The following is a 26,803-nucleotide window of genomic DNA, read 5'->3' as shown; positions in this document are numbered from 1 at the left end:
GGTAACAGGTCAATTGGCCCAAATGAGCTGAATGTCTGTATTATGAAATGAAATTACAGTCTGTTGTATAACACAGGTGATAAAGGAATCCCAGGAAGCCGTGGACAGCCTGGTCTCCCTGGTCCAATTGGGTCAGCAAGCAAAGAGAGAGGTCTTCATGGTGACCCAGGCTTCCCTGGTCCATCTGGACAGCCTGGACTGCCAGGACAGAAGGGTACACATGGTATCATATAATGCCAGGAGAGAGGGTAAATACCTTCTTAAGTATCTTCATCTTCTCTAAGTGCTCTTAGGAAAATCCTGTGTTCTAACTGGTACTCCTGTAGCAAAGCGGCAGAAGTTGGCAGGATTTTTCCTTACAAAACTTCCAGATTGTTTTTGTTTGGTTCATACTGTTGAATGACACTTTGGATAGTATTTCTTCCTACATCTTTGCAGTCTGTTATCCCACATGACACAAACTTGGAACAGCAAGAATAAAAACCAAAGGCTAATTTTGGTTTTGGTTTTTTTTGTTTGGGGTTTTTTTTTTTTCTTTCCCCCAGGGTTCGGATGGTATCACAGGAACACTTGGATTCCCAGGACCTATTGGCCTTCCTGGTCCAAAGGGTAAGAAATCTTTTGTAGTGTACATGGTCTTTCAGTACACACACTCCTAATATTCATGACTAAAATGAATGAATAGTGTTCTAGAAGTGTCTGTTGCTCACCAGTGACTGGCTCTGAAGTACATGTGCCCTTGTAAGGGGCTTCATTCAGATGAGACCAGTCCCAAGCCAAATGCCTAAATGCTTTATGGTCCTTTGAAAGTTTGGCCACAGCACTGTGTGAAGCATGTTGGACAGTGCAAGAGGCACCCTTCTCTCTCATCTCCTTGTGTCAAAAGTATAAAGGGCAGGGTGTTGTGGAATTACCCGTAAGTGTTTGTCTTGTCATGCATTTGCATGAGTGAATTTGCATCCATTGCTGTTTATAAGCATTTTCAAACTCAGGTACATCACTTACTATTGTCTTTGTTTGCTCCATGGATTTGAAGGCAAGGTTTGTTTTCAGAAACAAGGCTATTGAGCAACCCTGAAAACTATTCCCCACGGTCAATTAGGGAATGGCCTCCCCACCTTGTCTGTCTTTGTCATGCATTTGCATGAGTGAATTTGCATCCATTGCTGTTTATAAGCATTTTCAAACTCAGGTACATCACTTACTATTGTCTTTGTTTGCTCCATGGATTTGAAGGCAAGGTTTGTTTTCAGAAACAAGGCTATTGAGCAACCCTGAAAACTATTCCCCACGGTCAATTAGGGAATGGCCTCCCCACCTTGTCTGTCTTTTCCTTTTTTTTCATTCCTGGCATTGTTGGAGCAAAAGGAGAGCGAGGGGACCCGGGGTTCCCAGGTAAAGTAGCTCTTGATTGTTCACTTCAAGAATGCAAATTCTAGAGATTAAACAGGATAGCATTGCCCAATTTGGGTATTTTTGTAGTCTATAAATTTCAATACTTTAGTCCTCTCCTGGAAGTGAGATTTGAGGAGTCTGGAATCCAGGTGGGGCACAAATCTGGATGATAATGAACATGTCTGAGAACAGCCCAATTCTAATGCTGAGTCCCATTTCGCTTCTTAAGGAGGAACTTGTGAACTTGCACTGATATTTGGCATCCAGGGAGTCCAGTCCAAGGCCCAGACCATGTCTGAGCAGACACAAGTGCTGCAGCTTCAACATAATATGTTTCTCATTCTCTTCACGCTTTCCTCCAGTTTGACTTGTGCTCTAGCATGCTGTCTGTTTTTATCCTTTCAGGAGAGAGAGGGAGAGAAGGACTCAAGGGTGAACCAGGCTACCCAGGAAACACTGGGGTGCATGGACTCAAAGGCAGCCCAGGAGATCTTGGCCAAGAAGGACCAGCAGGTACTGGACTAGGCATCTCAGTTCTGCAGTTCATGGTGTGACTATGGAACAACCTCACTTTATTGTTTCCTTAGCCCTGGTTGGCCTATCTCAGCTGAGGCTTAAACAAGAAGGTTGACAAGAAAATGGGGATTTTCTTTGACACTACTGTAAGGTGTCACCTTGTCCTGTCGTGACTGATCCTGTGGGTCAACCATGTGGTGAATCCTGCACAATGGAAACCTAAAGGAACTCCTGTAACAAATAGGGAAGACCTCAGTTAGATACAAGCAGTAGCAACTTCTTTGCAGCTGCTTATGGGCAAGGCTCCTCTAAAATCTTCCATTGCAACACTTCTGTATGTTCCCTCTCTAGAGCCAAACCTACCCAGAAGGATGGCTACAAGTGTCTTTGGGTAGCGGTGTAACTAGCAGGTAGATTCTCAAATTGTTATCAAGATTAAAGATGAGAGAACAGTGAAAGTCATTATTGGAATATTTTATTTGAAAAACAATTTCATTAGTTATTCAGTATGTGAACTGTTCCAGTGTGTCACTTGGTGGATGATGAAGAATGTCATTGCTGTGATTTTAAAAAAAAAAAAGATATCAAATAAATAGCTTGATAAAGTGCTATGCTAGTGGTGGTAGTGAGGAGAGATTTGGGTCTGGTTTTGCTTTAGCTAAATAGTAGTTTATTCGCCCATCTTATGAGTTAAGTGCAGGAACAGAAGCTCTAAGATGGAGCTGTGAGCTGTTCCATCCTGGATGTGTAGTACAGGAACATTTTTCTGCTTGTTTTTAGGAATCCCTGGAAATGCTGGACTGAGAGGAATCCCTGGGCCACCAGGACCTCCAGGGCAGCCAGGATCTGTCGGATTCCCTGGAGCTCGTGGAACAGCAGGACCTAAAGGTATATCTGGAGCCTGTACATGGGGAGAGAAATTGGGTCAGAAAACTAGTGTTTCGGCCAAGTATATCACAGCAGGCAGGCAGCACTCTTATGTGTGGGCCAGCTGTGCGTGGGAAGTCAGCTCATTTCTTGGCAATGTTAGTGCAGGCACCAGCTGCTAGAAATGAGCAGAGGAGTGGTTGGAAAGGGAGAGGCTCTCACTTGATTTGGATTACTGATGGGTGTTCACTGAGGGTAAAATCAGTGAGAGCAGTGGGAAGAGTTTCCATGAAGGGGGCCTATGTGAAGGAAGACTTTACATACTGTGTTCCCCTGTGGATCAGGTTTCTCATACATGTTGTACTCTCCATGAAACATCTTACCCATTTCCACCTGACTAGATTATTTGCTTATTTGCTTATTTATGTGTTCCCAATGTCTCTTCAGGGTTTCATGGATTTCCGGGTTTAAATGGTCTGAATGGCTTGCCAGGCACAAAAGGGTCTCCTGGAACACCAGGTAACGGAAATGTGTAGTAGAAGTGTAATAGCTGGGGAAATGCATACACTGGTCCATCATGACAGCAGTGTTCCCCACAAAATTCCTCTGTTTCACCCAGTCCTGGATTTAATTATAACCTGAAGAAAAACCTCAGGATACTGACTGTGCATGAACAAATTCTTCTTTAACGCTAGTAAGAATAGGATGCAGCCTGTGGAGTGAAGAGGCTTTTCAGGTGATGGTTGTCCTTGAATTCCTGAAGGACTATATCACTGCTGGAAAGTCGATGGAGTGAAATTTATAAAACTCTTCCATTTCTAATGGATGTTTGATTTTAGCAGGGCAGCATCAAATGCTTGCTTGGAGTTGGGCTTAGCGATGGCATGTTTCCTTACTGCTTTCCATATCCCTCCATTAAATGGAGCTCAAGAAAGGCATCAGTAAAATCAGAATCTGATTTCTTTGATTAGATTCTGGATTCTGCTTTTGGGAAGCTTCTGCTGGATTTTTTCACATTTTTAACCGTATGAAATAGAATGTGGTTCTGTTTTGCAAACAGCATTTTACTAACTGTAAAGAGATGAGAAAGACCTTTCCAAAGAGACTTGTTTAGTTACAGTCATCTTGTAAAGCACCACTTAAAATTTGTGACAGACATTTTATGCATGAAAATGGACAAACAGTCCACAAACAATACCTGTGTTTTCTGTGTTTAAAACATTCTCTATTGGAAGGTAATGATTTACAGCATATAGATCCTCCACAATTTTCCTATCTGAGAGAGCTGCTTAGTATTTACTCTTGCCAGAGTGACATGCTGAACATCACCCTGCAGCTCTTCTTGGGAGCCTCCGCCCTGCACCACTTGTGCCTCAGTGTGTCTTCTGTCTGTGGAAACTGATCTCTCCATGTTGGAGCATGAAGCCCACTAGATTATTCAAAGACCAGAAGCTTGAGCCTACATTACATTCTCTTGAGAGACACAACATACAGCCTGGCAGGCAAATCCTGTCGCAGGAGTGCTACGTTCACATCCTTGTGGAAGAGCTTGTGGGAAGACCAGAACAGTCATACGCTTCTCTCTCAGCATCTTGCAAATTGTTTAAATTCACTCTGCACAACCAGAACAGCACATGAGGCACCAAATCTCTTTCTATTGCTCTACTGAAAACAGCAGAGAGAGTAGTAAATGGCTAATGTTTTATTACAACTCAGTTTGTGTAAAAATTTAACTGCTATTACACAATTTGAATAGGCTCTCTTATCTGTGTTAACCCGGTTTAATTAGGTCTGAGTGAAGCTGGACTGAAAGGCCCTGCAGGTCTCCCAGGTCTAAAGGGTGAAGAAGGTTCTCCAGGCTTGGGTAGAGGAGCTCTAGGATTCCCTGGACCAAAAGGCTCATCAGGAGACATGGGTAAATACTGATGTTCTGGAAGCCCAGCAGGATGTGTTGCAGCTCAGGTTAATGGGTTGCATGGTCAGCAGAATTACCAAAGACCACTCCTAAAGCCACAGAGGTGGTTAGTAGTTTGACAGGTAAACGTTAAATCTGTGATGTGGCGTGGCTATATATTTGAGAAACAGTTGGTTACATAGTTCTCACAGTGTCTCTACCTCTCCTGAACAGCAGAATCTAGTAATTTTTTCCCTCATGTAGTGAGATGTCTCTTTGTTCTCCTCAAAATAAACGCTACTCAGCCACTATTTCTGTCCATGTTTGTGAAGATCACTGAAGAGCTTTGGGTACACTCTCTCACTTTGTATTTCTTATTCTAGGTCCCCCTGGTCCTGTGGGACTGCCTGGCTTGCCAGGAACACCTGGAGCTTCTCTTCCTTCTGATATACGTGGGAGACCTGGGGATGCTGGCTATCCAGGAACTGATGGGAGTTCAGGTATGAAGAGAGGCCTCTTAAGGAGAGTGGACTAGCTAAGGGGATTTCTGTTTCTTTACGTGCTTCCTTTGAAGAGCTCTGAGGGGAAATGACTTGGATGAGTACTGTCACTTTAATAACCTGGGTTTTAGATCAGGGATCGAGAATGAGAAGATCTGTTTTCAATTCTTGCTATTGAATCCTGATTTGATTTAGCCTGTAATTAAAGCTCTCTAGGCCACATTCATTTCACCTATTGTGGTACTGAAGACAGACTTGGGCATTAAGGTAGGTACTTAAGTCCAGCGTAGTATGTCTAAATTTGGACACAAGCTGCATTTTGGACTGTGGTTTCCACAGCTGTAATCGTAGGCTCTGTGTAAAGTTTAGACGTATCCTGTGTGAGCTGAGAGGCAGCAAAGCTTCATTGCTATTTAGAGGTACATAAGAAGCACTTGCCGTAGGGTCGACAGCAAGTATAGTTTGAAAGATTTGTCATGATGGCATTGGTACCCATTCAATACCTCACAGCCTTGTCGGAGAGGCTGAGACTCTAGGCTTTTCCCTGGCCAAGGGTCTGAAGCCACTGCTCTCATTCTCCTAGGGGATGTCTGAGTCACGAGGCTACCTACCAGGTGGGGCCAGGGCTATGCTCAAGCCCAGAATTTGAAGCTAAATTACTGTGATTAAAAGGATTTAAAAGTTTATGAGACCTAAGTGCATATAAGCAGGTGGGGTCTGGTTCTTTTCCTTTGGGAGGAGGACACCCCTGGAAATATAGACGCCCAAACAATGACTGTCCTCTAGAAAGACGCACTGGGGATAGCCCCAGCATTTACTTTGCCCAAGGAGCAGATTGTGCTAATTACCCCTGTTGTCTCTAGGTCTTCCAGGTCCTCCAGGACCACGAGGACCCCCTGGCCCAGCTTCTGATCAAGGTGACACAGGCAACCCAGGTTTCCCTGGTGTTCTTGGCTTGCGAGGCATTAAGGGTGACGTGGGACCCACTGGTCCAATTGGACTCCCTGGAGCATCTGGATTCAAAGGTAATCTTGCCTTGAAAGGGTCTGGGTGTGGTTTGGCAGCTGTCACCTTGACAGTATGAATGGCTATCGTGTGGTTAGTGTGACTGCCTTGAAACAAACCCTCATTCAGGTGTAAGCACAGCTGAGTTTGTTGTCTAAGTCTTCCCGTTTGGCCCATGCAGGTGTTACCTACTGACTCCAAAAGCAGCAAAGTGAGGCCAGCTCCACGTGCTCTTCAGTGTGTCCCTAATGATTTTTTTTCTCTTCGCTTTGTTTTTTTTCTGAGTAGATGATGTCCACATGCAATGGTGCTGTGCTTGTTGACTACAGTTACCCACTTGCATATGCTGTCCAGGCAAAGACTGGAGATGCTGTTTCATCCCACCTATCATGTATGCTCAGAGGCATAGTGTGGTGGATTTAGGTGTCCACAAGAGGCTAAGAGGATTGTAGGAGTTCAGAAATCTTGTTCTGGGCTAAGGCAGGGAGCAGGTTGCTCTCTCTTTGGTCTCTGCCAAAGGAGACTAGAGGGCAGCTGCAAACAAGAACCCTAGTAGCAAGGTTTCAAAGAAACCACACAGCTCAAAAGCCGGGAAAGGATGGAAAACCATTGCCAGGTGAAGAACTGTGTGCTGTCTTTTTAGGCTGGCAGAAGCCCATCACTCTGTGCTGTGCATAGAGATGGATTCCAAATAGAAAAGATGGGTACTCCCCAAACATTTTCCCTGGGTTACCCAAGGAAGGGCAAGAATACTTTCAATGAAGTGTAATTATGTAGCAGTGGAAATTCTTGTTTTGAGGCTCTGCAGCCATTCTGGACATCCAAATGGGCACAGAGTTCCTTAAGGGTTGTGGTCCCCTCCATCTCAGAGCTGAACTGCTGTTGCCGTTGCTGCCATCAGTGTGTTTCTCAGTGCCCCAGCTGTGGATCAGAATCAGGACCCTATGCTTAGCCCCTGAGGTCTTTAGCTGTGTATCTTTGCAGGTGTAAGAGGGGAGCCTGGCCTTATGGGGATGCCAGGTAAAGATGGACCTCCGGGGGATCCTGGTTACCCTGGGCTGAAAGGTGAAATGGGCCGTCGAGGTGAGTGCTGGAGGATTTGAAAAGCTGTTACTTTATTGCACATGGTTTGGGCTGGGGAAAATTTCAGAGGTCCCTTAATGGGCTTATCTGGTGGACTCTTAGTTTCTTAGAGATTGAAATAAATTAGAAAGAGCTTGACGTACCACTTTTTACAAAGATACCCAGTGCTGATGTACAAAGGCAGTCTTAATTTAGCGTACTTCTCCTTTGTGTCAGTATTATCACCAAAACTGTGAATTTTTTGTGGGGTACTTATACTGTCATTTGCACTGTGTGCAGGTCTCCCTGGCCGACAAGGGGCTCCAGGTATAACCCCACAGCCAGAAGAAATCACAGCCCCTGCAGGCTTACCTGGTCTGCCAGGAATTGATGGTGTCCCTGGCTTTGATGGAGATCCTGGATTCCAAGGCCCAGCTGGAAAACCAGGTAAAAAGTACACTCAGATCACTGAAATGCTGGCCTTCTGGAAGAACAACACTACTTTCTCAAATGCATTAGGAAGGTTTACAGGTTTTTTTAATAAAGGAAATAATTCGAGCAAAATCGTACAAATACCATGTTTTATTATTGTTAGAATGTATTTGATAAATTCTGTTCATGCACTTTTATAGTGTTTTTTAATTAGGTTTCCAGAATTAGGTGCAGCAGCCTGTGATGTAGCTGATACGATACCAGCTTTGGTACTACCAGGTGGAGTGGTCACGAAAATGATTCACCACTGAGAATTATTTGAATTGTAATAAAACGCTGTAACTGGAGAAGTGCTGGGAACTTCAGTGAGCACCACTGTGGTTCATACTGTTTGGTAAAGCAGCTTTGGTGGGTCCTGCACCAGTTGGCTCTCCTAGGCCCAGCAAGTTCCCATGATTCTTTTCTTAGCACTGTCATTTAGGCGATTTTTAAATGGTAGTATTCTCTTTTATTCGTGAAGACTCCTAGAGCGGGAATATCACTTAGCACCAGTCCTTCCCCCTAGATGTTATCCTGAATCCCATGACAGTGAATAGAGCTGTGTTAGTTCCTGGCTTCCTGTAGCCAGTTCCTAAAGTGAATAAATGTGTAGGGAGTAAAAACTGAGAACGCCTTTATTAATACCGGTCAGGCAATCAGGTAATAGACACTGCAGAGCTGTTCATTGGGAAATTACCCCTATTTATACTATTTTTAATGCTTAATCTTTACAAAAGTTGTGCCAATGTACACCCATCTGTTTCCCAGTCACGTGTTTCTTTATACTAATATTAACCCTCCAAATAACTGATCACATGCTAGGTATCTAGCTCTGTGCAATTGCGTAATGCCTTCTGTCTCTTTATACTATTTTGTTATATTTTAACTTGTACCATCCTGAACACTTATTTTATTGTTGGTTTATCCAATCCGTGCCAGACCTTTCTGATTTGGGGTCAGGACAGTCTTGGATGGATTCTAAAGGTCCATAGGCAGGCACCTCCTCTTACATCCCACTAAATTCTAAGCCTTTATATTTGAGCACCCTTCACTGCCCTGAGACTTTTTGAAGATTTGTCAATCAGATGCTCATCATCAAATATCAGGGGGAGGAGGGGAAATGTGAATTTAGTTCAAGTCAATGGCTCTAATTTTACATAATATTTAGGCTGAACATCAAGGCCAATTTTCTGGTTTCAAAAAAGGGTGAAATCAAGCAAAAGAAGTGACTTCAAGTCTTGCAGAATTTCAGCAAGGTAGCTCAACTTTCTTCAGCTTACAACAGCTGGACCATTATACCAGAGGATTCTTGTTTTCACAGTGGCAGGAATCTTGTGAGACAGAGATGAGAAGAGTTCACAGACTTCAAATTGAAACCTGAGTCTTAGGTCCGATGTGGCTTCAGACTAAAATCAGTAGCTTATCCCAGATCTCAGTGCTGCATTTTCAGCCTTGTCTAATGCTCAGCTGCACCTGTCGATCCTTTAACAGACAATCAGATCATGTAGAATCCCTGTACAGAGTTAGTTGTTTGTAACCACAGCTGTTGAAGAGTGTGCTCTCAGCATGGCTGCTGATAATGTATTCTCTTCTGGAATATGATTGCAGGAGTGAAGGCATTAGTATGAGGAAATAATGATAGTAATTGTATTTAATTTCAGGTACAAAAGGTCTGCCAGGAAGATCTGGTTTGAAAGGACATGATGGTTTACCCGGTTCACCTGGCATAGTTGGGGATCCAGGACCTTCGGGTACCCCAGGACCACAAGGATTTGAAGGTAATTTTATGATTTGGGGAGCACAGATCAGAAAAAAACAATCAGTAGAATTCTGTTTGCCTACAGGTTCTGCAGAGACCCTTCCCAACACCCAATTACCTTAGGAAGACCTTAGGAAGATGTACATGATCTTGTGTCTTGTATCTGCAATGGAGTAAATTTAATCGTCAGTGAGGAAGATTGTCACATGTCATTGTTGTCTATCACTGCTGGTGTTTCCCTAGGTACAATTATGAACATCTTTTGGTTTTAATGTTTTGTGGATGTGGGAGTCATCTTGAAGATCTAAAAGAGCGAAATGGTATTCACAGTGAACGAAGCTGTGAGGGTAGGATAGTAGAGGAAAGGCACGGTGAGAGAAAGAAGGATTGGATTCTGGCACAGATTTCTTGCACAACTTTTGGCCTTTCTGTGTCAAAGGAACATCATCATGAAGAACACTATAGCAAAAATTAATTTATTAGGTTTTGGTTGGTGCTTTGAGATCCTCAGAATTATTGTACTGTGAGATATGGGCTAACACATAGGCACCAGACTTGTTTGGCAAAGAAAGAAAACTAAATGAGGTAGGAAATGGGTGGGTGCGACTGTGAAATGACTGCTTTTGGAAATGATAGGTCTAGTTATTCATATAACAATCATCAAAACTTGGGCTCCTCATTGTACAAGACTGACATAAACACAATGACAGCAATGCCAAAATCGGGTATAGAGCCAGCTGATGTCCACACTGCGTATTAGTAATAGCGACTCCTTTTCTGTCTTCTAGGTGTTGCTGGAAAGCCGGGCTCGCTTGGTTTGCCGGGAATGCCTGGTCGGAGCGTGGGCGTTGGATACACTTTAGTGAAGCACAGTCAGTCAGACCAAATCCCACCTTGTCCCATAGGAATGAATAAGCTCTGGGACGGCTACAGCTTACTGTACGTGGAGGGGCAGGAAAAGTCACACAACCAGGATCTTGGTGAGTTGACAGAATTCTCTCAGGCATAAACAATGTAGGCCAAAATCCCGTTCCCAATGAGCAATCATCGTTGGTACCACAGGCGGTTGTAGTAGAGGTGGTGGAAGTCTGCTTGGCCGAATCTGTACTGGGAGCAGTGTCACTTGTGCCATCCTCTGCCAGTCATGTCTGGTGTGTATGAGTTGGAGCGTTTGGCAGATGCTTGGTATGACTGCTTCTCCAATTTTTCCAGGTTTTGCTGGCTCATGTTTGCCTCGCTTCAGCACCATGCCTTTTATTTACTGCAACATCAACGAAGTGTGCTACTACGCCAGCCGAAATGACAAGTCCTACTGGCTCTCCACCACTGCTCCTATCCCCATGATGCCAGTGGACAGTGTTCAGATCCCACAGTACATCAGTCGTTGCTCAGTATGTGAAGCACCTTCCCAGGCTGTGGCTGTGCACAGCCAGGACATCACCATCCCACAGTGTCCCCTTGGTTGGCGCAGCCTATGGATAGGATACTCCTTCCTTATGGTAAGGATACTGTTGCTAATGCAAAGGCAGCTTTAAACATTTCTAGATCTCCTCCTTGATTAGGTGACTGAGACTGTATTCTATAAGTTGCTTACAGGAAATGAGAGCCCTGTAGCTTCTTGCCCTAGTGCATTTATTCTTTATCAGCTGGCCTGCTGTGGGCTTTCTGAGTTTGTTCCCGTTTAGCTGGCCTTCTCACCTGCACTGCTCAAGTTCAGTAGTAACACCGATGCAGTAGTTCTGTATTGCCACAGATACTCTTTGTTCTTCGAACCTTTAAATGTGGAAACACTAATTAAGCTACAGCATTGTCTTAATCCCCTCTCTCGGTGGAAAAAATAGAACATTTTCCATTGCACTCTCCTAGAAGCTCATTAGTGTAAGACTGTTAGAAAAATATGAAGTCAGCATTATTGTTTCCAAATTCTTCCAGCTTGCAAGGGAAAAGCTGGTTTTCCATTATACCGGGCCTGTATATTCAGCCTAAGTGTGTTCCTTTGCTTCTTCACCTCTAGCCCTGACTCAGAAGACAGATAGACATAGCCAAGGTGTAATTTTCGTTGCCTGTTTTACTCCTTTTAACAATGCAACTGGATGACTCCCGTTTACCTCCCATTCTGTTCCTTTGAACTCATTTAAACTGACATCTTTATTTCAGCATACTGCGGCTGGCGCAGAAGGTGGAGGTCAGTCCCTTGTCTCACCTGGTTCTTGCCTGGAGGATTTCCGTGCCACTCCATTCATTGAATGCAACGGTGCTAGGGGAACATGCCATTACTTTGCAAACAAATACAGCTTCTGGCTGACGACCGTTGAACAGTCGCAGCAGTTTGTCAGCGCTCCTCCCTCAGAAACCCTGAAAGCAGGACAGCTTCGAACAAGGGTCAGCCGTTGCCAAGTGTGCATGAAGAACTTGTAGTAACAAAAATGCAGTAGCATTAACAGCCTTCGTTACCTAAGACTAGACATCACTGATGTGAAGGATAAATTCATAAACCTGTTTTGTGTGTGGTTGATGGGTGAATCAAGACAGCCAGAATTCTACAAAAATCAAGTGTCAGGTCTAGGAATTTGATTGCACACAGAGGAGGAAAAGACCAGTGCTCTGAAACATCTTTTTTTTTACGGAACATGGTGCTATGCTTTTACTTCAGTGGGGTTTTTTTCCCTCATTTATGGCTACCTCAGAAAGTCTCTGCGAGTTCCTTATTCAGACCGAAGAGTAACTGATGTCTCACATTACAGCAGTCCTCTGTCTGAGGCACATGCCAATCATCAACAAGAGAGACTTTTCGAAAGTTATGCTTTATTAGTGCCTTTGCAAACAGTATTTGGTCCAGTGTAAGGGAATGAAGACTCATTCTCCTATGAAATACAGAGCTAGCTAAAATTTATCAGTGTGTTGTAGGTGACTTAGCAATACTAAGCATTACTGGTTGATAACTGACTTCCTTAGGAAGACTCAAAGATTAATTTGTTTTGCTTTGCTTATTAAACAGATGGGATGTTCTTTCCTCCAGTGACAGGTAATCAATTCTAATCCAGACTCTCATCCATGGTTGACTTTAAAGAGCTACCCCAGTGAAAAGTGCAATTTTTGATGTGAAGAGGAATCCAAAACACCTCTAGCATTTTTCATAGCTTTCTATTGCAATATATTGCAGGCAAAATATCTACTTCAAGGTCTGTGCTTATCGTCTTGCAGTCAAATGATGTGCAGCCACCAGAAACATTTCATTGCTATGAGCGTAGATTTCCTTTCTGAGGTAGCCTTGGCACACGTGTTTTGTCACTATTCAAGCTGTGCGTATTTGAAAAGTGGAGGCTTTATTCCATAGCATGAAAGCTTATGCAAACACAGAAGTAAGCAGTTATGGGATGTACATTTTTTACTTCTACAGTCACGATGCATTGTATACTTTTTCTTCTGGGCTTTATTTCTGTTAGTTTAAAAAATTGTATTTCTAGCATATGCACTGTTAACTACTCACACTTTCCTTCAGGGCATAATTAAAGAGAAGTGCCACTAATTGTATTATCCTTGTGTATTTTGAGGGAAAGCCATGAAACAGGTATGCTAATATATATATAATGAATCCATTTAGTTGGGCTAAAGTTATTATTATCAACTTCTCTAGAGTAGAGTGTAGGAAATCCTTATAGATTGACGTTCCAGGACATTTGAAAGAAGTGGCTTGCAAATACACTACCACCTTGGCTTAAAAGACAAAATTGGTCAGAAAATTATTAATGCAAGACTGAGGCATTAGTCTAGGCATTACTAGGTTCTAGGGCTCTAGCTCTATTCAGCAAAGTACTTAAGAACATGCGTACTTTTAAGCAGATAATATTTTTACCTTTAATGATTATTTACATGCATAATCCAGTATTATCTTCCTAGATTGGGGTCAGAGAGCTCTGCATGTTCTAGAGTTGAACCACACTGGAGATGAGCAGGGAATTTGCGAAGAACAATTTAGTCTTTCATTTAACTTATTCCTAATTGTGAAAGACCTGCAACTGCTTTGCATGTTTTGCAAATACCTTTAAGGAATTTTAATGCTCCTCAGTGGCAATCCTTTTATGCAGATTATTCAGTCTACTTCTTAGCTGTCCCAGCACAGACAGATCATATTGTATTTACATCTTGGGTTTTGCAAATGCAACTTTAAAACACTATATGCACACAGTGAAGCTCACCACTTTTTGAAAATTTGTGCAAATAACTGGCAAACTACAATTAATTTTTCAGCCACTGGGCTCCCATGGTGCTATAAAAAGGGGTGTCAATCAGGTATTGTGTCTATAGGGACTTGGTTTTATTTTTGAACATGGACACGTGCAAATACAATTAATTTTTTTTTCTGGGATCAGAGCCTTATGCATTTTAAGCACTACTATCTTTAGGGAACTGCTTCTATTGCAGTAACCTGGTTCTACTCCTATCAGTGTCCAACCTTCCATCAAGTTCAACAAGCCCAGCCTCTTCCCACACCATTTACAGACAAGCCGTTCTCTGTCAGCTGCACGGGGTGGGAATTCCAATCACCAGCCGTTTTCCATCAGCTCATTCTCATAAATCTTCTTCAAGAGGGCTGCAGGGCCAAGACCTCCTCTCTGAAGAGTGTTTACATAACAGCTAAGAGCTATGTGGGGAATAAGTATACTGTACTCCGCTGATTGATTTTTTTTTTTTTTATTATTATTATTTTTAAACTTAGGTGCTTCCTTTTTATTTTTTTTTTAGCAGTTACTGCTCAAGACTGAGCATTTCAGAGCAAGGGCTTCATTCTCATTTTTGTCTGTGGGGAGGACTACAATCACTGTTACATGAACAGTAAGTTCACGTATTAATTAAGAAGTAATGCTTTGTTTTAAAAAAACCATTCAGCTAATCCATGGAGAGGAGAAGAAAATGGTATTTTTTCTAAGTGTGTAGTTTCCAAACTGTAGTTAATAAACACTGAAGGCAAACAAGATGAAATATGATCTGGTTAACTATTTTCTTGGAAATCACACTGGCCCTGATGAAGAAGTGCAAGTGAGAGGAGACAGCATTCGGTATTTCTCTGTGGTGTCATTTATTGGTGAAGATGAAACTGCGATTCATGTCCATTACACTATCATGACAAAATGACCACAGTGGGGGCTGTCTGATAGTAAAAAGGAACTTTACAATGGATTAAAAGATCTTTGCCTTTAATTCTGAGCTGGTTTTCTTATGGCTGCTAGAGATATACTCTGCCTTAGAAATAAAACCGCACAGGCTGTTCTGATAAACCTGTAGAATTAAGGCACTTTTACCAAAACAGATTTCAAAAGGCAACAAGTCAAAACCCAACAATTAAGTGATTTGCATATGCCTATATATTAAGTTTTAAGATAACCTAGTTTATATTTAGTTTGCACAAACAAATTAACGAAATATAGCAGCATACAGCCTATGAAAAGCTTAAGAAATTTATTAGATGCACAGATAAAGTGCTGTAACAGAGAAACTTGTGTAAATCTTTTTTAAAATAAATAAGGTACAGTTAAACCACCTTTGACTCCTTTTAGCTCCGAAAGAAAAGTCAGCCTAAGTTTTAATGATCTGAATTTTAAGGTCAAGGTGAAATATATCATAACTATAACAGTGGTTGTGATCTATATCAACTATTTGAGTCCCCTGTTCCTCTTGAGGTTTCCCAGAAACAGGAAGGCTATTGCAAAACGTATACATTAGACATAGTTCCTTTTACAGAAACATTTTTGTAATAAAGTGTGGTTGCTCAAATACATGTTAAAATATTTAACAAGGAAACAATTTTCTTCTGATCCAGTCGATCTTTTAAACATGACAATGTATTTTTTCTACGATGCAGCCCACAGGAGGGAACAGAAGTAAACATCCTCCTTAACTGAAAACTGTTTTGCTTTAAGAACTAAACTATTGCATTATACGAGAGCAAGAAATATCCATTTGGTGTTACCCCTTTCTCCAAACACACAGCCCAGCGATATACTTATTTTTGCCTTAATCTCAAAGGTCCATTTGTCTTCAGGAAAGACACATAAAAAGAGGTTCCCTCTAAGGCTCTTATTGTAAGATCTTTTACTGCCTTTCCATCTGTGAAAGCTCTTTGACAGCAGGAACTGTCACTGTTGGAGTTTTGGATGCTACTCGGTTTTTGTGCTCTGGTATCGGTAATTTCAGGCACTTTGGGGCTAACATGGCTGTTTGATTTAAGTCAATGCAATAATATTAGCAATATGTTCAATACTCAGAAGGGTCACCACAGTTTCCTTCATACACTCAGGATTTCAAATTCTTCTTCCAATTCAAATAGCTTGTCAGTAGATTCAATGAGTTCTGGAAAAAAAAAAAAAAAAAAAAAAAAACAAAAACCAAATTAGAATCTAAAGACATGCCTGATTTTGTTTACTTAAAAACACAAACAAAAAACCCCCTCTTTTCTGGAAAGTGTCTTTCAAAGTATTTTATAAGATTAAAAAAAAATTATATCTGTGCTAGCGATTGTTATGTGGCCTGTTTGGATAACTGTCTGATGTTCTGTAAGAATAAGGCATTTAATCATGTGGTGATTGCCTGACACTTCGGAAAGCATCATTATTCCACCTGTGATTATTCTTCTGCTCGCTAATGAGGAAGGCTCTGTGGCACAACAGCACTTTCAGTGGGTACTGCACCTGCTCCTGTGGTTGTCACTTCTGGCTTTGTTGGAGGTATGAAAGGAGGCCAGTGTGGCGGATGCTTCTGGACCAGCTCAAACATCCGTAGACTCTGTTGCTTTAGAATCTCCTGAGGACAGAATACTTTTGTTTTAAAAGATGCCTCAAGAGAACTTTCAAACATGAAAAATGTCTGCTTAATTAATAACATTTTTAATTATGTATGTCTATCAAAAAACAAAGGCTTTATGCAGACATACAGTGAAAACCTGTTATTTCAAGCACCTGCCATTATGAATCACTGCTTCACAGATCTCTCTAATATTTTCCTAGTTGAAAACACACCTGGAAGACAGATCTCTTGAACTGTCCTACAAGTTATCCGTGTGTTATAATTAGCTTTGAAATCCATACACCTATAATTTTGTTTACATGTAGCAAACAGACACCAAGAGTGTAGAGTATTTTCTGCTTTTTAAAAGAAAATTACTTGCATGGACCTCTCTGTGTTCAAGTTTTCTGTTGATCAATGGGAACAAAAGACAGATCTATCAGCTCCAAAAAAACCAACAGATTTTGAAGGGTAGGTTTTGATCAGGAGAAACAAGTTATTACTGAAGCCAAATTCCACTCCTCTTCAATCAGGTAAGCTACATGATATCCTGTATTTCAGTTATTTACAAACTGCTCTCCTTAGCCTTCTTTTTTTTTTTTTTTAAAATAAATGCCTTTAAAGGTTGATGTTACTTCACATTCATACTTCTATTGCTTGGTATACCAAGCATGGTATACCATGCTTGAAACGTCCCAAAGTCCTTTTCCTGTGGCAGCAAGCACCTTTGTGTGTCCTGTTTTTTTTCTGGAAGGACTCAGCACTTACAGAATCAGATGTGTTGTGGTACCAGGGACTAACAGTCGTAATTAGAACACGTAGTAATATATCGTGTCAAACAATAAAAAAGGATCAAGAAGCAAATAAATAAATAAATTGCTACAACATGGCAGTTAAAACTTACTTTTAACATTTATTTCTCAGTACATGACTAAGCTTCAGCCAGTAACATAGCAGTGCTAAAAAATGAAAAACTTTTAAAGGGTATATATTTACACTCATTTTCCAAGTGGCAGGGTTCATGGTTGTCAAAATGCTGAACAAGCTTCGATTAGCAATTCAGTATATTGGCTTACCCTGATGCATTAATGCATTCTTCTCTGTGGCTCACTTAATTTGCATGCAGAGAAAGGTGTAATGGGAATTTCCATTTTAAAAAAAAAAAAGCATACATTATTTCATACAGAGCAAATAAAGATAGTATTATTACCTTTTGTACAAGACTACACCAGTTATCAAAATCACATTCTTCTTTGCAAAAGAAGCCCTAAGGAAAAAATACATAGTAGTAGTATTAAATAATAACAATATGTCAATGAGTGAAGGATGGAGTGGTATCTTTATGCGTTGTTTAAAGCTTTAGAAACGTGTGTCTCAAGTGACAATCGCCCATAAACCAACGAAAGGATACTGGCATGGGATCACTACTACAGTATTCTTGTGACGTACACTGGATGACTTCTACAAGCCATTCCATTTAAAGATTTGTACATTATGATATAAAATAAGTTAAGCTTAAGTAACTTGTCCAGAGCGACCATACATATATGGTAGTGATGGAATAAAATAAGGAAACCTGATTCAGTTCCTAGGTTTGACCTTCAAAATACTTCTTGCAAAAGGTAAATGCTGCTCAGTAAAGAAAATTAATTAGCTCCCTAGGATACAAACAGCCAGTTCCCGGCTTGACCTAAGATTAATGTATCCTATGCAGTTAATACATAAATTACCATGTGTTGAACTTTAAGACTGCAGAAGACTGCCCTGTGATCTTGATTCTGCTCAAGGACATGCATTACTGCCCTGATCAATATAGAGAGGTATTATTTTGAAGTATACACATCTATTATTTCCTAACACCTACTAAAGCTACTGAAGGGTCCAAATTCATTATCTTCATTCTGTGTGGCGCTTGCTGGCAGTGGAAGCTCTGGTCATCGACTGTGCCATTTTCTTCTGAATCTACAAAACTTTGAGTGGTGTGAGGATCCAGATAGATCAGCTCATTGCCTGTATGGGTAAAATCCATATGTTCGTAATAAGCAAGAGATTTCAATAAGCACTTATTCCATCCAGACTTGTAAAATAGAAATTAGATTATCATCACAGTCAATATCTAGGTTTTCTAGCTAGGGAGTCTCTAAGACAATCGGGAAGTCAGACACAGTATTTCCCACAGGGCGTTCAGTATAATGCTCTATTGTGACCTATTACTATCGATTTTTTGGTTGGTTTGTTCTACCTTTGTCGCATACTTTCCTTTTTCTATGTGAGGTCCAGTACATTTTTTAAAAATGTCAACTGTTCTAATCCCTAACGTTCCACGGATCAAAAAGTACAGGATGACCACAAATCCCATTAGGCATTCATTCAGAAATTGGAACAAAGAAGTCTCACTAGAACAGTTCAGGTGTTACAAACGGCAGAACAAAATATCCATAAAATTATGCATCAAACTGAGGTGAAATCTGAAAGACTGAATCTAATATTAACTATTGCTTTTATTAATAAAGGAAGACATGGAAGAAGGTGAAAAAGATACTGCTATCAGAAAAAGTCTGAAATATGAGAAAATAATTTAAGAAAACTGTGAAAAAAAGAATAAAATGACACCCTTCATTAGGAAGTATTAATGACTAGGAAAAAATCAGTATTTTAGCAGTAGTGACATTTGACACTTGTCGAATGCTATCAACTATTCTTAGTGTGTTGTTCTTGCTTATATCATTACTTATTTTTACATCAAGCTTTGCTGCTACTTTTCCATGCCTGTAAGGATGATACCACACTGTTCCTGAAGTATTTGAGGTATGTTTCTTATCTACTCCATTCTCATGCTTAAACTGCTTACTATTTCCCCTTCCAAAACAAAAATAACCACCAATGCTTTCTCTTTAGATCATGTGCATATTTGGAATAAGTTTCTTTTTTCCTTACCTAAAAATCCTATGAAATAATAGGCATTATTTGGTTTCCCTCCTAATGCTCCCAAAGACTGTGGCATCTTAAAGCATTCCTAGGAGTTCAAAGGGAGAAAAATGAAATTGTAGTTGATTTGTTTATTGATATAACAAATACCTGAACTTATTTCACAATAACAAACAACTCACTGAAAAAAACCTTACTTTGAACGCATCAATGTATACTGGATTTATGTGATTTATCCCTAGCCGTAGAGGTATAATAAGCAAGAGGGGCTTCCAGCCTGTGCAGAATCCTGCTGTGTTCTTATTTCGGCCAAGAGCACTTCTGTGCAAATGCGCGCTGCTGTGGGCCGCGCTGCTGCTCTGGGGAGGGGACCAGCACATTTTCTCTGTGGGAATAAAAATAGAAATCAATGAATGCACAAAGGAACACAGAGCAGATCTTCCTCTCAGTCATGAATTAAGCTACTTTGCCAGACATCTTTATAGAGCTCCTGCTTTAAGACAAAAGGAGCAGGGCATGGAAATCTATTTACTAGAAGTAATTCTAGCAGACAGAGTGTGTGCTGGCACATCAGTGAGACACGAGATAAACGACTGGGGGATGAAAATTTAAGGCTGAAGTTACATTTACTACTAGCGTTATTAACACTGTCAAGCTTTGCCCATAAAATGTCAGGGAAATGAAATGGCAGAGATGATAGCATTAGAAACTCTTCAGGGAACGCTTCACTTCCAATGATGCAAACATAAAATAAGCCGAAGTAGGGACTAAAGTAGAAATAGGCTGTGGCTAAATACCACTTGTAACCCCACCTTTCTGACAACTGAAAATTAAGCCCGGCCATGTGTTTCTCTAGGATCTGCCCCTGGTTTCTCTTTTGCCTGACAAAAGCACATCTCTCTGGCAAATTCTGCATTAAAAACAATTCTCTCTATTTCTACATGCTGCAACTTCATTCCATTTCTGGGGTAGGAGTTTAGATAGTACAGACCACACTCCATCTTCTCCCAAACTGCATGGTACGTAAGCCTACATCGTTCTGTGCTAGCTTTAGTTTTGGACACCCAAACCCGAAGCTTGCATTTCCTTTATTGCTTTTCTTACCCTGAGAACAAGTAGGGATGGCCCAAAAGTATTTTGTTCATATTTAGATACATTCAGGAAAGTGGAGTCAAATCACAAACTGTAACCAGAGAATTAATGTTTCACTTACTGATGTCTTCAATGACCACTGTATTGTCCATAGATACATAAACTGCTAATGAATTCCATTCATCAAATAAAGCAAGCTTCCTAGAAAACATTAAGGTAATAATTAATATAAACTAATTAGGACCACAAGGGTAGCTTTTCATTCAGGACAATTAGATGGTTCTTGAGCAAAAAAATTAAATTGTTTCTTTGGAAAAACACATTGTTGGATTTTTTTTTTAAGTCTGCATGTAATAAAAAGATAACTTGGAATATTTAATGTTTAATGTATTTAGAAAAATAAATACTGAGTGGTACCAGGAAAAGCACACACACTGTACCATGTGAAAACTGTTTTGTCCTTTTGCCAAGCGCAGTGATAGTAACAGCTCAACCGCATAATTAGGTTTATTACTTTTTATTGCATTTAACAGCCTCTGCAATGGGATCCTGCCCATTGTGCCTGGCATTGTCTAGAGAAGCAAAAAATTCCTGTGCCAGTTTTGCACATTAGTTTTTGCTTAAGAAGTTCCACTAAATTCAGCGGAACTATTTCTGTGCACGTGTGGACAGCAGACTCGGGGTGTTAAAAGCTAGATCAGCTAAAGGTTTTCGGCACCCAAAGGTTAGTAGGGAGGCATTATAGCACACAGGTTTCTGTCCACTTGTGTGAAATCCAAAACTCTGGGGAAGGGAGCTACACTCTTAAGCTGCACAGGCAGAGTCAGCTGTCTAAAATAAGCCAGAAAAACCTGTATGTGAGCACGAAGCCATGAAGAATTTGTAAGTGAAAAGAGCTGGGGACCAGGGCATGCTTTAGCTCCTCTCTCTCTCCAGAATGTGTGTCTGTCCCAGGGCTGCAAAGAATTGCTGCTGAGCACTCAGGACCTGCAGTCTAGCCTCCACTTGAGATTTGGCACCTCCACCTATCCCTCAGAAACGGAGCAAAGCCAACTCTTTCAAGTGTGGCTTCTAGACCTGGAGGAGCTGCCCGTGTTTTACACAGCAGCCTTCAGGCACAACTGCAGCGCAATGAGGAATCGCAGTTCAGTTCCTTCCTTGGCCCGGATGGCTTCACTCTGATGTTTCATACCACCACTCTAATCTGCATGGTGGCACTCTTGACCTGTCAAAGCTGTGCCACTTTGCTAAAAGGAATACCTATCACTGGTGCTTACTGGTTAGGGCATGTAGACGGCACAGCAGGAGAGACCTTTTTGCAGGTCTTCCCCAGGCTCTTGGTATATTAAAATTTAGAACTTGCCCAATCCCAACTCAGTACCTGCCCACCGGGCTACAGCATCGTGGTCCACACTGTACTTGCAAACACACGGCGTATATATTCCTGATTCTGAGAGGGAGATCAGTCTTTAAAACTGTGTCTTGGGCCTTATCTTGGTCTCTGAGCTTAGCTGCCCCAGGGGAGTACATTCCAAATGAGCCAATGCGATAAGCTAATGACTTACTTCAGTACTTGAGCAACTGTATTTGGTCCAAACCATTCTCCAATTGATTTCCCCTCTCCAACACCCATCTGCGCTGTTTTTATGAGGGAAAACACACACACACACAGAGTCTGGTCACAATATATGTTAAATAGCATGACCTACTAACATTTTGACACACATTCTAGAGCAATTGCAAACTGTATTTAGCAACAACAATTATTTTCTCAATCTATGCTCCCTTCAAATCTTAATGACTGCTAGTTCCTTTACAAAAAGTTTCTAAACTGTAATGAGAATTACAAATATCAGTGTCCTTTATTACAAATTACAGCAATAAGCTTCGTGACTGTCTATTTTAATAGTATCAACTCTGGTACCCGAAGGCTTACATACCTTATCAAGAGCTAGATTCTAGTATACAGATTTATTTAAGTCTCAGTGAATAACATTTCTGAATTATTATACTTTGTACCCTTTTACAAGCATTTTTGTTTATATATTAACATATACATTGTCTTCATAATCACCTTTTTAAAATTTTGCATGAACATATTTCAAACTAGAAAGTTTCAACACAGTAGGAATTTCAGTGGGGGAAAAAAAAAGTTGATGCGTGTTCTTACCCATTTGGTGGATGGAATAACAGCAATCTTTTCTGTCTAGAAAGCACCGTAAGATTCTATGATATTCTTCTGGTTGTTTTTTGTGTTTTTCCCATTGCCAATCTTACAGGAAAAAAGTTATACAGATTAAAAAATAATAACGCTTCCATTGTCCTGATCAATTTTCTAGATAGTAGCAAGCCATACAATGAGATGTTAAAAGACTAATACACAATTCGTCTCTAATTTTTACATTTTGTTTAGAGTTCCTAGAAGTCACAGCTTGTCATTTATTATCAAACTGTCCTTTATCATCACAGGCATTGTGAAAATGGGAAAATAAAATAAAAATGTCAACTGCAAATATATTCTGAGTCATCACTGCTGAGAATTGATAGCTATTGCTGTACGTGAGCTTCCAAGATTGTTTAAAGCTATACACTGTTTAGATTTTGTTAAGATTTGTAAGCATATGTCAGATAATGATATAAGATCCATAAAGCAAAGTCCAGACACAGCGCTGGCCCTCTCCCACAGCAAAATCCAAACCACAGCTTTGCCATGTATGCTCTTGCTTCTAACATAAGGCAGTTACCTCCCATTTAGTGACAGAGAAGCGCATATACAGGGCTGACACTATGAAGTAGCTACATATTACGAGTTCATATTCTAGTTTGTCTCAGGTAATTTGTTTGTTTGCCTACTCCTTCAGTTAAATCTTTCCACCTCCGTTCTGTGGATTCAGTTATTCAAGTGGACAAATCCTTCTGTGGATTCAGTTATTAAAGTAGATAAATCCACAAAGCACGCTGCCGTAGAAACCACAGCACAATAGTATAAGGATTACAGACCTAACCGTAATGACGTAATTGATACAGCAGCTACACACAGACCAGACCTATGATACTTACCTGTGATCCTGGGATGTGAGGTGTCGAAACAGGCTTAAGGGCTTGCACTAACGGGTTCTGCTGTGGGCTTTGGACCTCAGGCTGGTGACAGGTGAGTGGCCTGTGAAGGACTTTGTATGATGTCTACCACTATGCCACTGTTCACACAGTCACTGTGTGTGAACGTTTGGTGGCTATGTAAGCAATGAAGAGAAGGGTAAGAACTTAGACCCATGGCGGCAGGTTTTCCCTTGGCCTCAAAAAGATTTATAAATAATGGCAATGGGATTCCCTATTTGTCCTCCCTCTACTTCTATTTCTCTGCTTAAGGCTGGCATGATTTCACCCTGTCAGACAAGAATAATTCACTACTAACTTCTATCAGGGCATCAAAGAAAGTTTCATTAATAAATTTAGGTTTTGTGCTTTTATGGAAAACAACAACAAAAATTAAACGGTCTCCAAACAACACAAAAGTTCACTCACCTCTTCCTAAATGTCTGCAGATCAGTGCTTGTGCCAGCATCATCTGCCCACATCGCAGCATACACCCCCAGCCAGCATCAGACGAAGGACCAGTGCCTCCTATTAAAAAAGTTCATTACAATCAATAATTGGGGGCTTTAAATTGAGTTCAGCGCCACAGAGAAAATTTTGGAGTTAAAATCTCTAAGAACTGTCCTATGGATAAAAGTCACTGAGCAAGACCTTTTCTTTCCATATTGCTGGTCTGACTTTACTGCTTGCTCTACAAACATAAAGACCTGATCATATGCAGACACAAGTAAACACAGTTTTTAATAGCTTTAATATTTTCTTTGCATAAACAGTTAAAATGATGCTCAGAATGTTCTAATACTGTAAAAATAATTTTTCAGTCCGTGATAACATCACCAATCCTGCTATCTAATTTATAACAAGGCAGCTGGTCCACTGCATACTCACCAATAGGCGAAAACTTTCTTCTATACGTAAACCAGAGACGAGCACTTATATCCAACAATAACTTAGATTTGTCTGGAATATTTTTAAGAGGAAAGAAATTATTAAAACAAACTTCTAAGACTGAAAAATTCTAATTTTCCCTGTACAGTCAATATGTAGAGTGCATGGAAGACTCCTGTTAGCTTTTACATATAAGACCCTTACTACTTAAAAAACTTTTTAGCCGTTTAAACATGGAGAGCTTTGTAGACTGCTAATTAAAGTTAACTTATTAAGGGTGAAATAATTATTAGCCAATCAATGCCCAGCTTGAATGAAACAACTATGAAGAACTATGTCCTCAGGAAAGAACTGGTAAAGTAAGTTAAGAAAGGTGAAGAATTTCTACATGCAAACCAACATGGAATTATGCATTACCTCCAAACCCAATACAAAGTCATTTTAAGAGAATGTTAATAATATTAAATTTAATTACATCTCTTTTTTTTTTTAAATACATGCACTTACAGAATTCTCCCACAGGCTCTGAAGAATTGTTAAGAACTGTATTTGCTGCACTTTCTCTGAGCCATGGCTCAGACTGACTGGCCTTTTCAAGGGATCCTTCAGCCGATCAAGGCTGTATGCGGTACCCTCGGCTGTCCTGAACACCATGCCTGCACTGATGGCCACTGCCTTTGACATGTAACACAGGAGGATGCCCTTGTCTGCTCCCCAGGGAGCAAAGCTCATTTCTGAAATCTTATTTTTGTATGATATATAAATACATCACTCTGCTATGACTTTTATTTATTTTCATCAAAATACAGTACATGCCCTAGATTAATTTTATTATTATTGCTATTATTCTTTTGAAATATCATTTTAGTTGCAAATAACAGGCTGCAGCCAGCATCCCTCAAGGGAAAATAACATCAGTAATACTGAACATTCCCCAAAAGTATTTATCTATTTCTGAGGCATTTGATGTTGAGAAGTGACCAGCCTCATACCTGACTAGCCTCTGCTACAAGTACGATCTCTTTGCATGAATTATGGTAGAAAGTACATTGGTAAACTTCTGGTTTCATTTTAGGATTAATACCACTGCTTATAGTTAGTTTCTTGTTGATGGAGGAAAATAAACTTCTCTCATGAGACATTAAAGAACACAAGGAAATCAGGAGCTGCTGCTGCTGCATGTGACTCTATGAATGCTCTACAGATTTTACAGATGAATTTTCATTCTAAAGATACCTGTGTTTAGGTGGTGTTGCCTTCCTAGAATCCACACTGGCTCATCAGTTTCTGGAAATTCTTCTAAGTAGTCTGACAAAATAGTGATCTGGTTTTCATACCTAGATAAAACTGAACAGGAATACACAAAATTCAAACTCCATTTTGTCCCTTTGTTCTTTTATGCACAGCTTTGAGTTCTTAGACTGAACTAGTTGCAGCTAGTCTTTGCAGTCTTTGGGTCTTCTGAACCGTGCCGCCAGCTGCGTTTACTCTTTTCCTTTAACAAGCTGTTCTGACACTGAAATATCCAATGTCTTGGCTGGTTTTTATTTTGATCCTCAGCGAGTGCTGAGAGAGTAACATGGCTGACACCTTGATTATAAGCAGTCTGACTGAAGCCAGTAGCAGGAGTTCAGCATGACTGCAGTGAGAGTAAGATTTGACTCAAGGAAACGGGGAAACGGAAAAACAATTTAGGCACCACAGCAAATCTGCCCATGCTTGATCTTAAATGTACAAATACTGCCACTCAGAGCGATTATGTCCTCGTGCTTAATGGGAAGCATGTGAAAAGCGTTAGCAAGACTGGGTTTTACTTTCCTAACTGAAGATCTGAAACACTTCAAAATAAAAGATGTATTAATGTTATCATTCAGTGCTAGACCTATCTACTGTAAAATAACAAATCATAATTAATACTACTTAAAGAAGACCATTCAATCAATTTTTAGATAATTAATTAAAGCAGGGTTTGTTGGAAGAGGAAAACAGGCCTTCAAGTGTAAAAATGAATGTAAAATCATTTCTTTTACATACCAATCTTAAGGAATATACTGCTAAAAAATCAGAAGTTGAAAGTGAAAGGCAACACAATTATATTTTACTCTTCAAGTGCACATATATACAGTATAAAGAATGAATAATCATCAGGTAAATGTAGAAAAAACCAAAACTATTTCATGTGAAAATATACATTATAGCAATCAGAAGTGAAACTGAGCTACAGCACCCTCTGATTCGAGCACCCAGGGCCAGTGCTACCAAGCAGCGAAGATACACCTCTGCAAGTTAGCACTGGCAGTTGTTAAAAAATGTGAATAAACTTCTTTCTTAAGACTGTATACAGAGCAAAAGAACCTCTTACATTGTGCTCTGTCTTCTCCGTCAGAAAACTCATCACTCACTGCACTTACAGAGTAAAAAATTTCCTTCTGAGCCTAAAGACTTAAAAGACTCTCACCCCTCGAAATCCAGCAGGAGAGAGCCGCGTCCCCCCTTGGCGGCCATGCCTCTCCCCCGCTGCCATATGACATCTCAGACCATGCCGGG

The 26,803-nt window shown here is 40.5% G+C and overlaps 2 protein-coding genes across 2 annotated transcripts in view; one reads left to right on the top strand and one right to left on the bottom strand.

Annotated features, from left to right (window-relative positions):
- The window catches only part of COL4A6 (collagen, type IV, alpha 6), a gene marked incomplete at its 5' end in the record, with an annotated part of 88,319 nt that extends 76,241 nt beyond the window's left edge, over positions 1-12,078 (top strand). The window contains 15 exon segments of the mRNA XM_009577317.1: positions 77-229; positions 232-248; positions 546-609; positions 1,801-1,908; positions 2,692-2,799; positions 3,226-3,297; positions 4,568-4,693; positions 5,056-5,172; positions 6,036-6,197; positions 7,162-7,260; positions 7,540-7,686; positions 9,372-9,488; positions 10,258-10,449; positions 10,682-10,968; positions 11,627-12,078. Coding sequence (XP_009575612.1) covers positions 77-229; positions 232-248; positions 546-609; positions 1,801-1,908; positions 2,692-2,799; positions 3,226-3,297; positions 4,568-4,693; positions 5,056-5,172; positions 6,036-6,197; positions 7,162-7,260; positions 7,540-7,686; positions 9,372-9,488; positions 10,258-10,449; positions 10,682-10,968; positions 11,627-11,887 — 2,030 coding nt within the window.
- A 2,834-nt stretch (positions 12,079-14,912) lies between these two features.
- ATG4A (autophagy related 4A, cysteine peptidase) lies at positions 14,913-25,649 on the bottom strand (the record flags this gene model as incomplete). Its single annotated transcript, XM_009577315.1, has 12 exons — positions 14,913-15,820; positions 16,159-16,270; positions 17,463-17,519; positions 18,117-18,262; positions 19,190-19,268; positions 19,378-19,565; positions 20,394-20,473; positions 21,838-21,910; positions 22,443-22,544; positions 23,798-23,896; positions 24,257-24,328; positions 25,493-25,649. Coding segments are annotated over 12 exons (1,230 nt in total), but the record flags the coding sequence as incomplete, so codon positions are not given.
- Positions 25,650-26,803: the final 1,154 nt, after the last annotated feature.

The sequence above is a fragment of the Fulmarus glacialis genome, unplaced genomic scaffold (genome assembly GCF_000690835.1).
Source record: "Fulmarus glacialis isolate BGI_N327 unplaced genomic scaffold, ASM69083v1 scaffold445, whole genome shotgun sequence".
Lineage (NCBI taxonomy): Eukaryota > Metazoa > Chordata > Aves > Procellariiformes > Procellariidae > Fulmarus > Fulmarus glacialis.
Note: the sequence above shows the minus strand (reverse complement) of the source record. Positions and strands in the feature narration are given on the sequence as shown.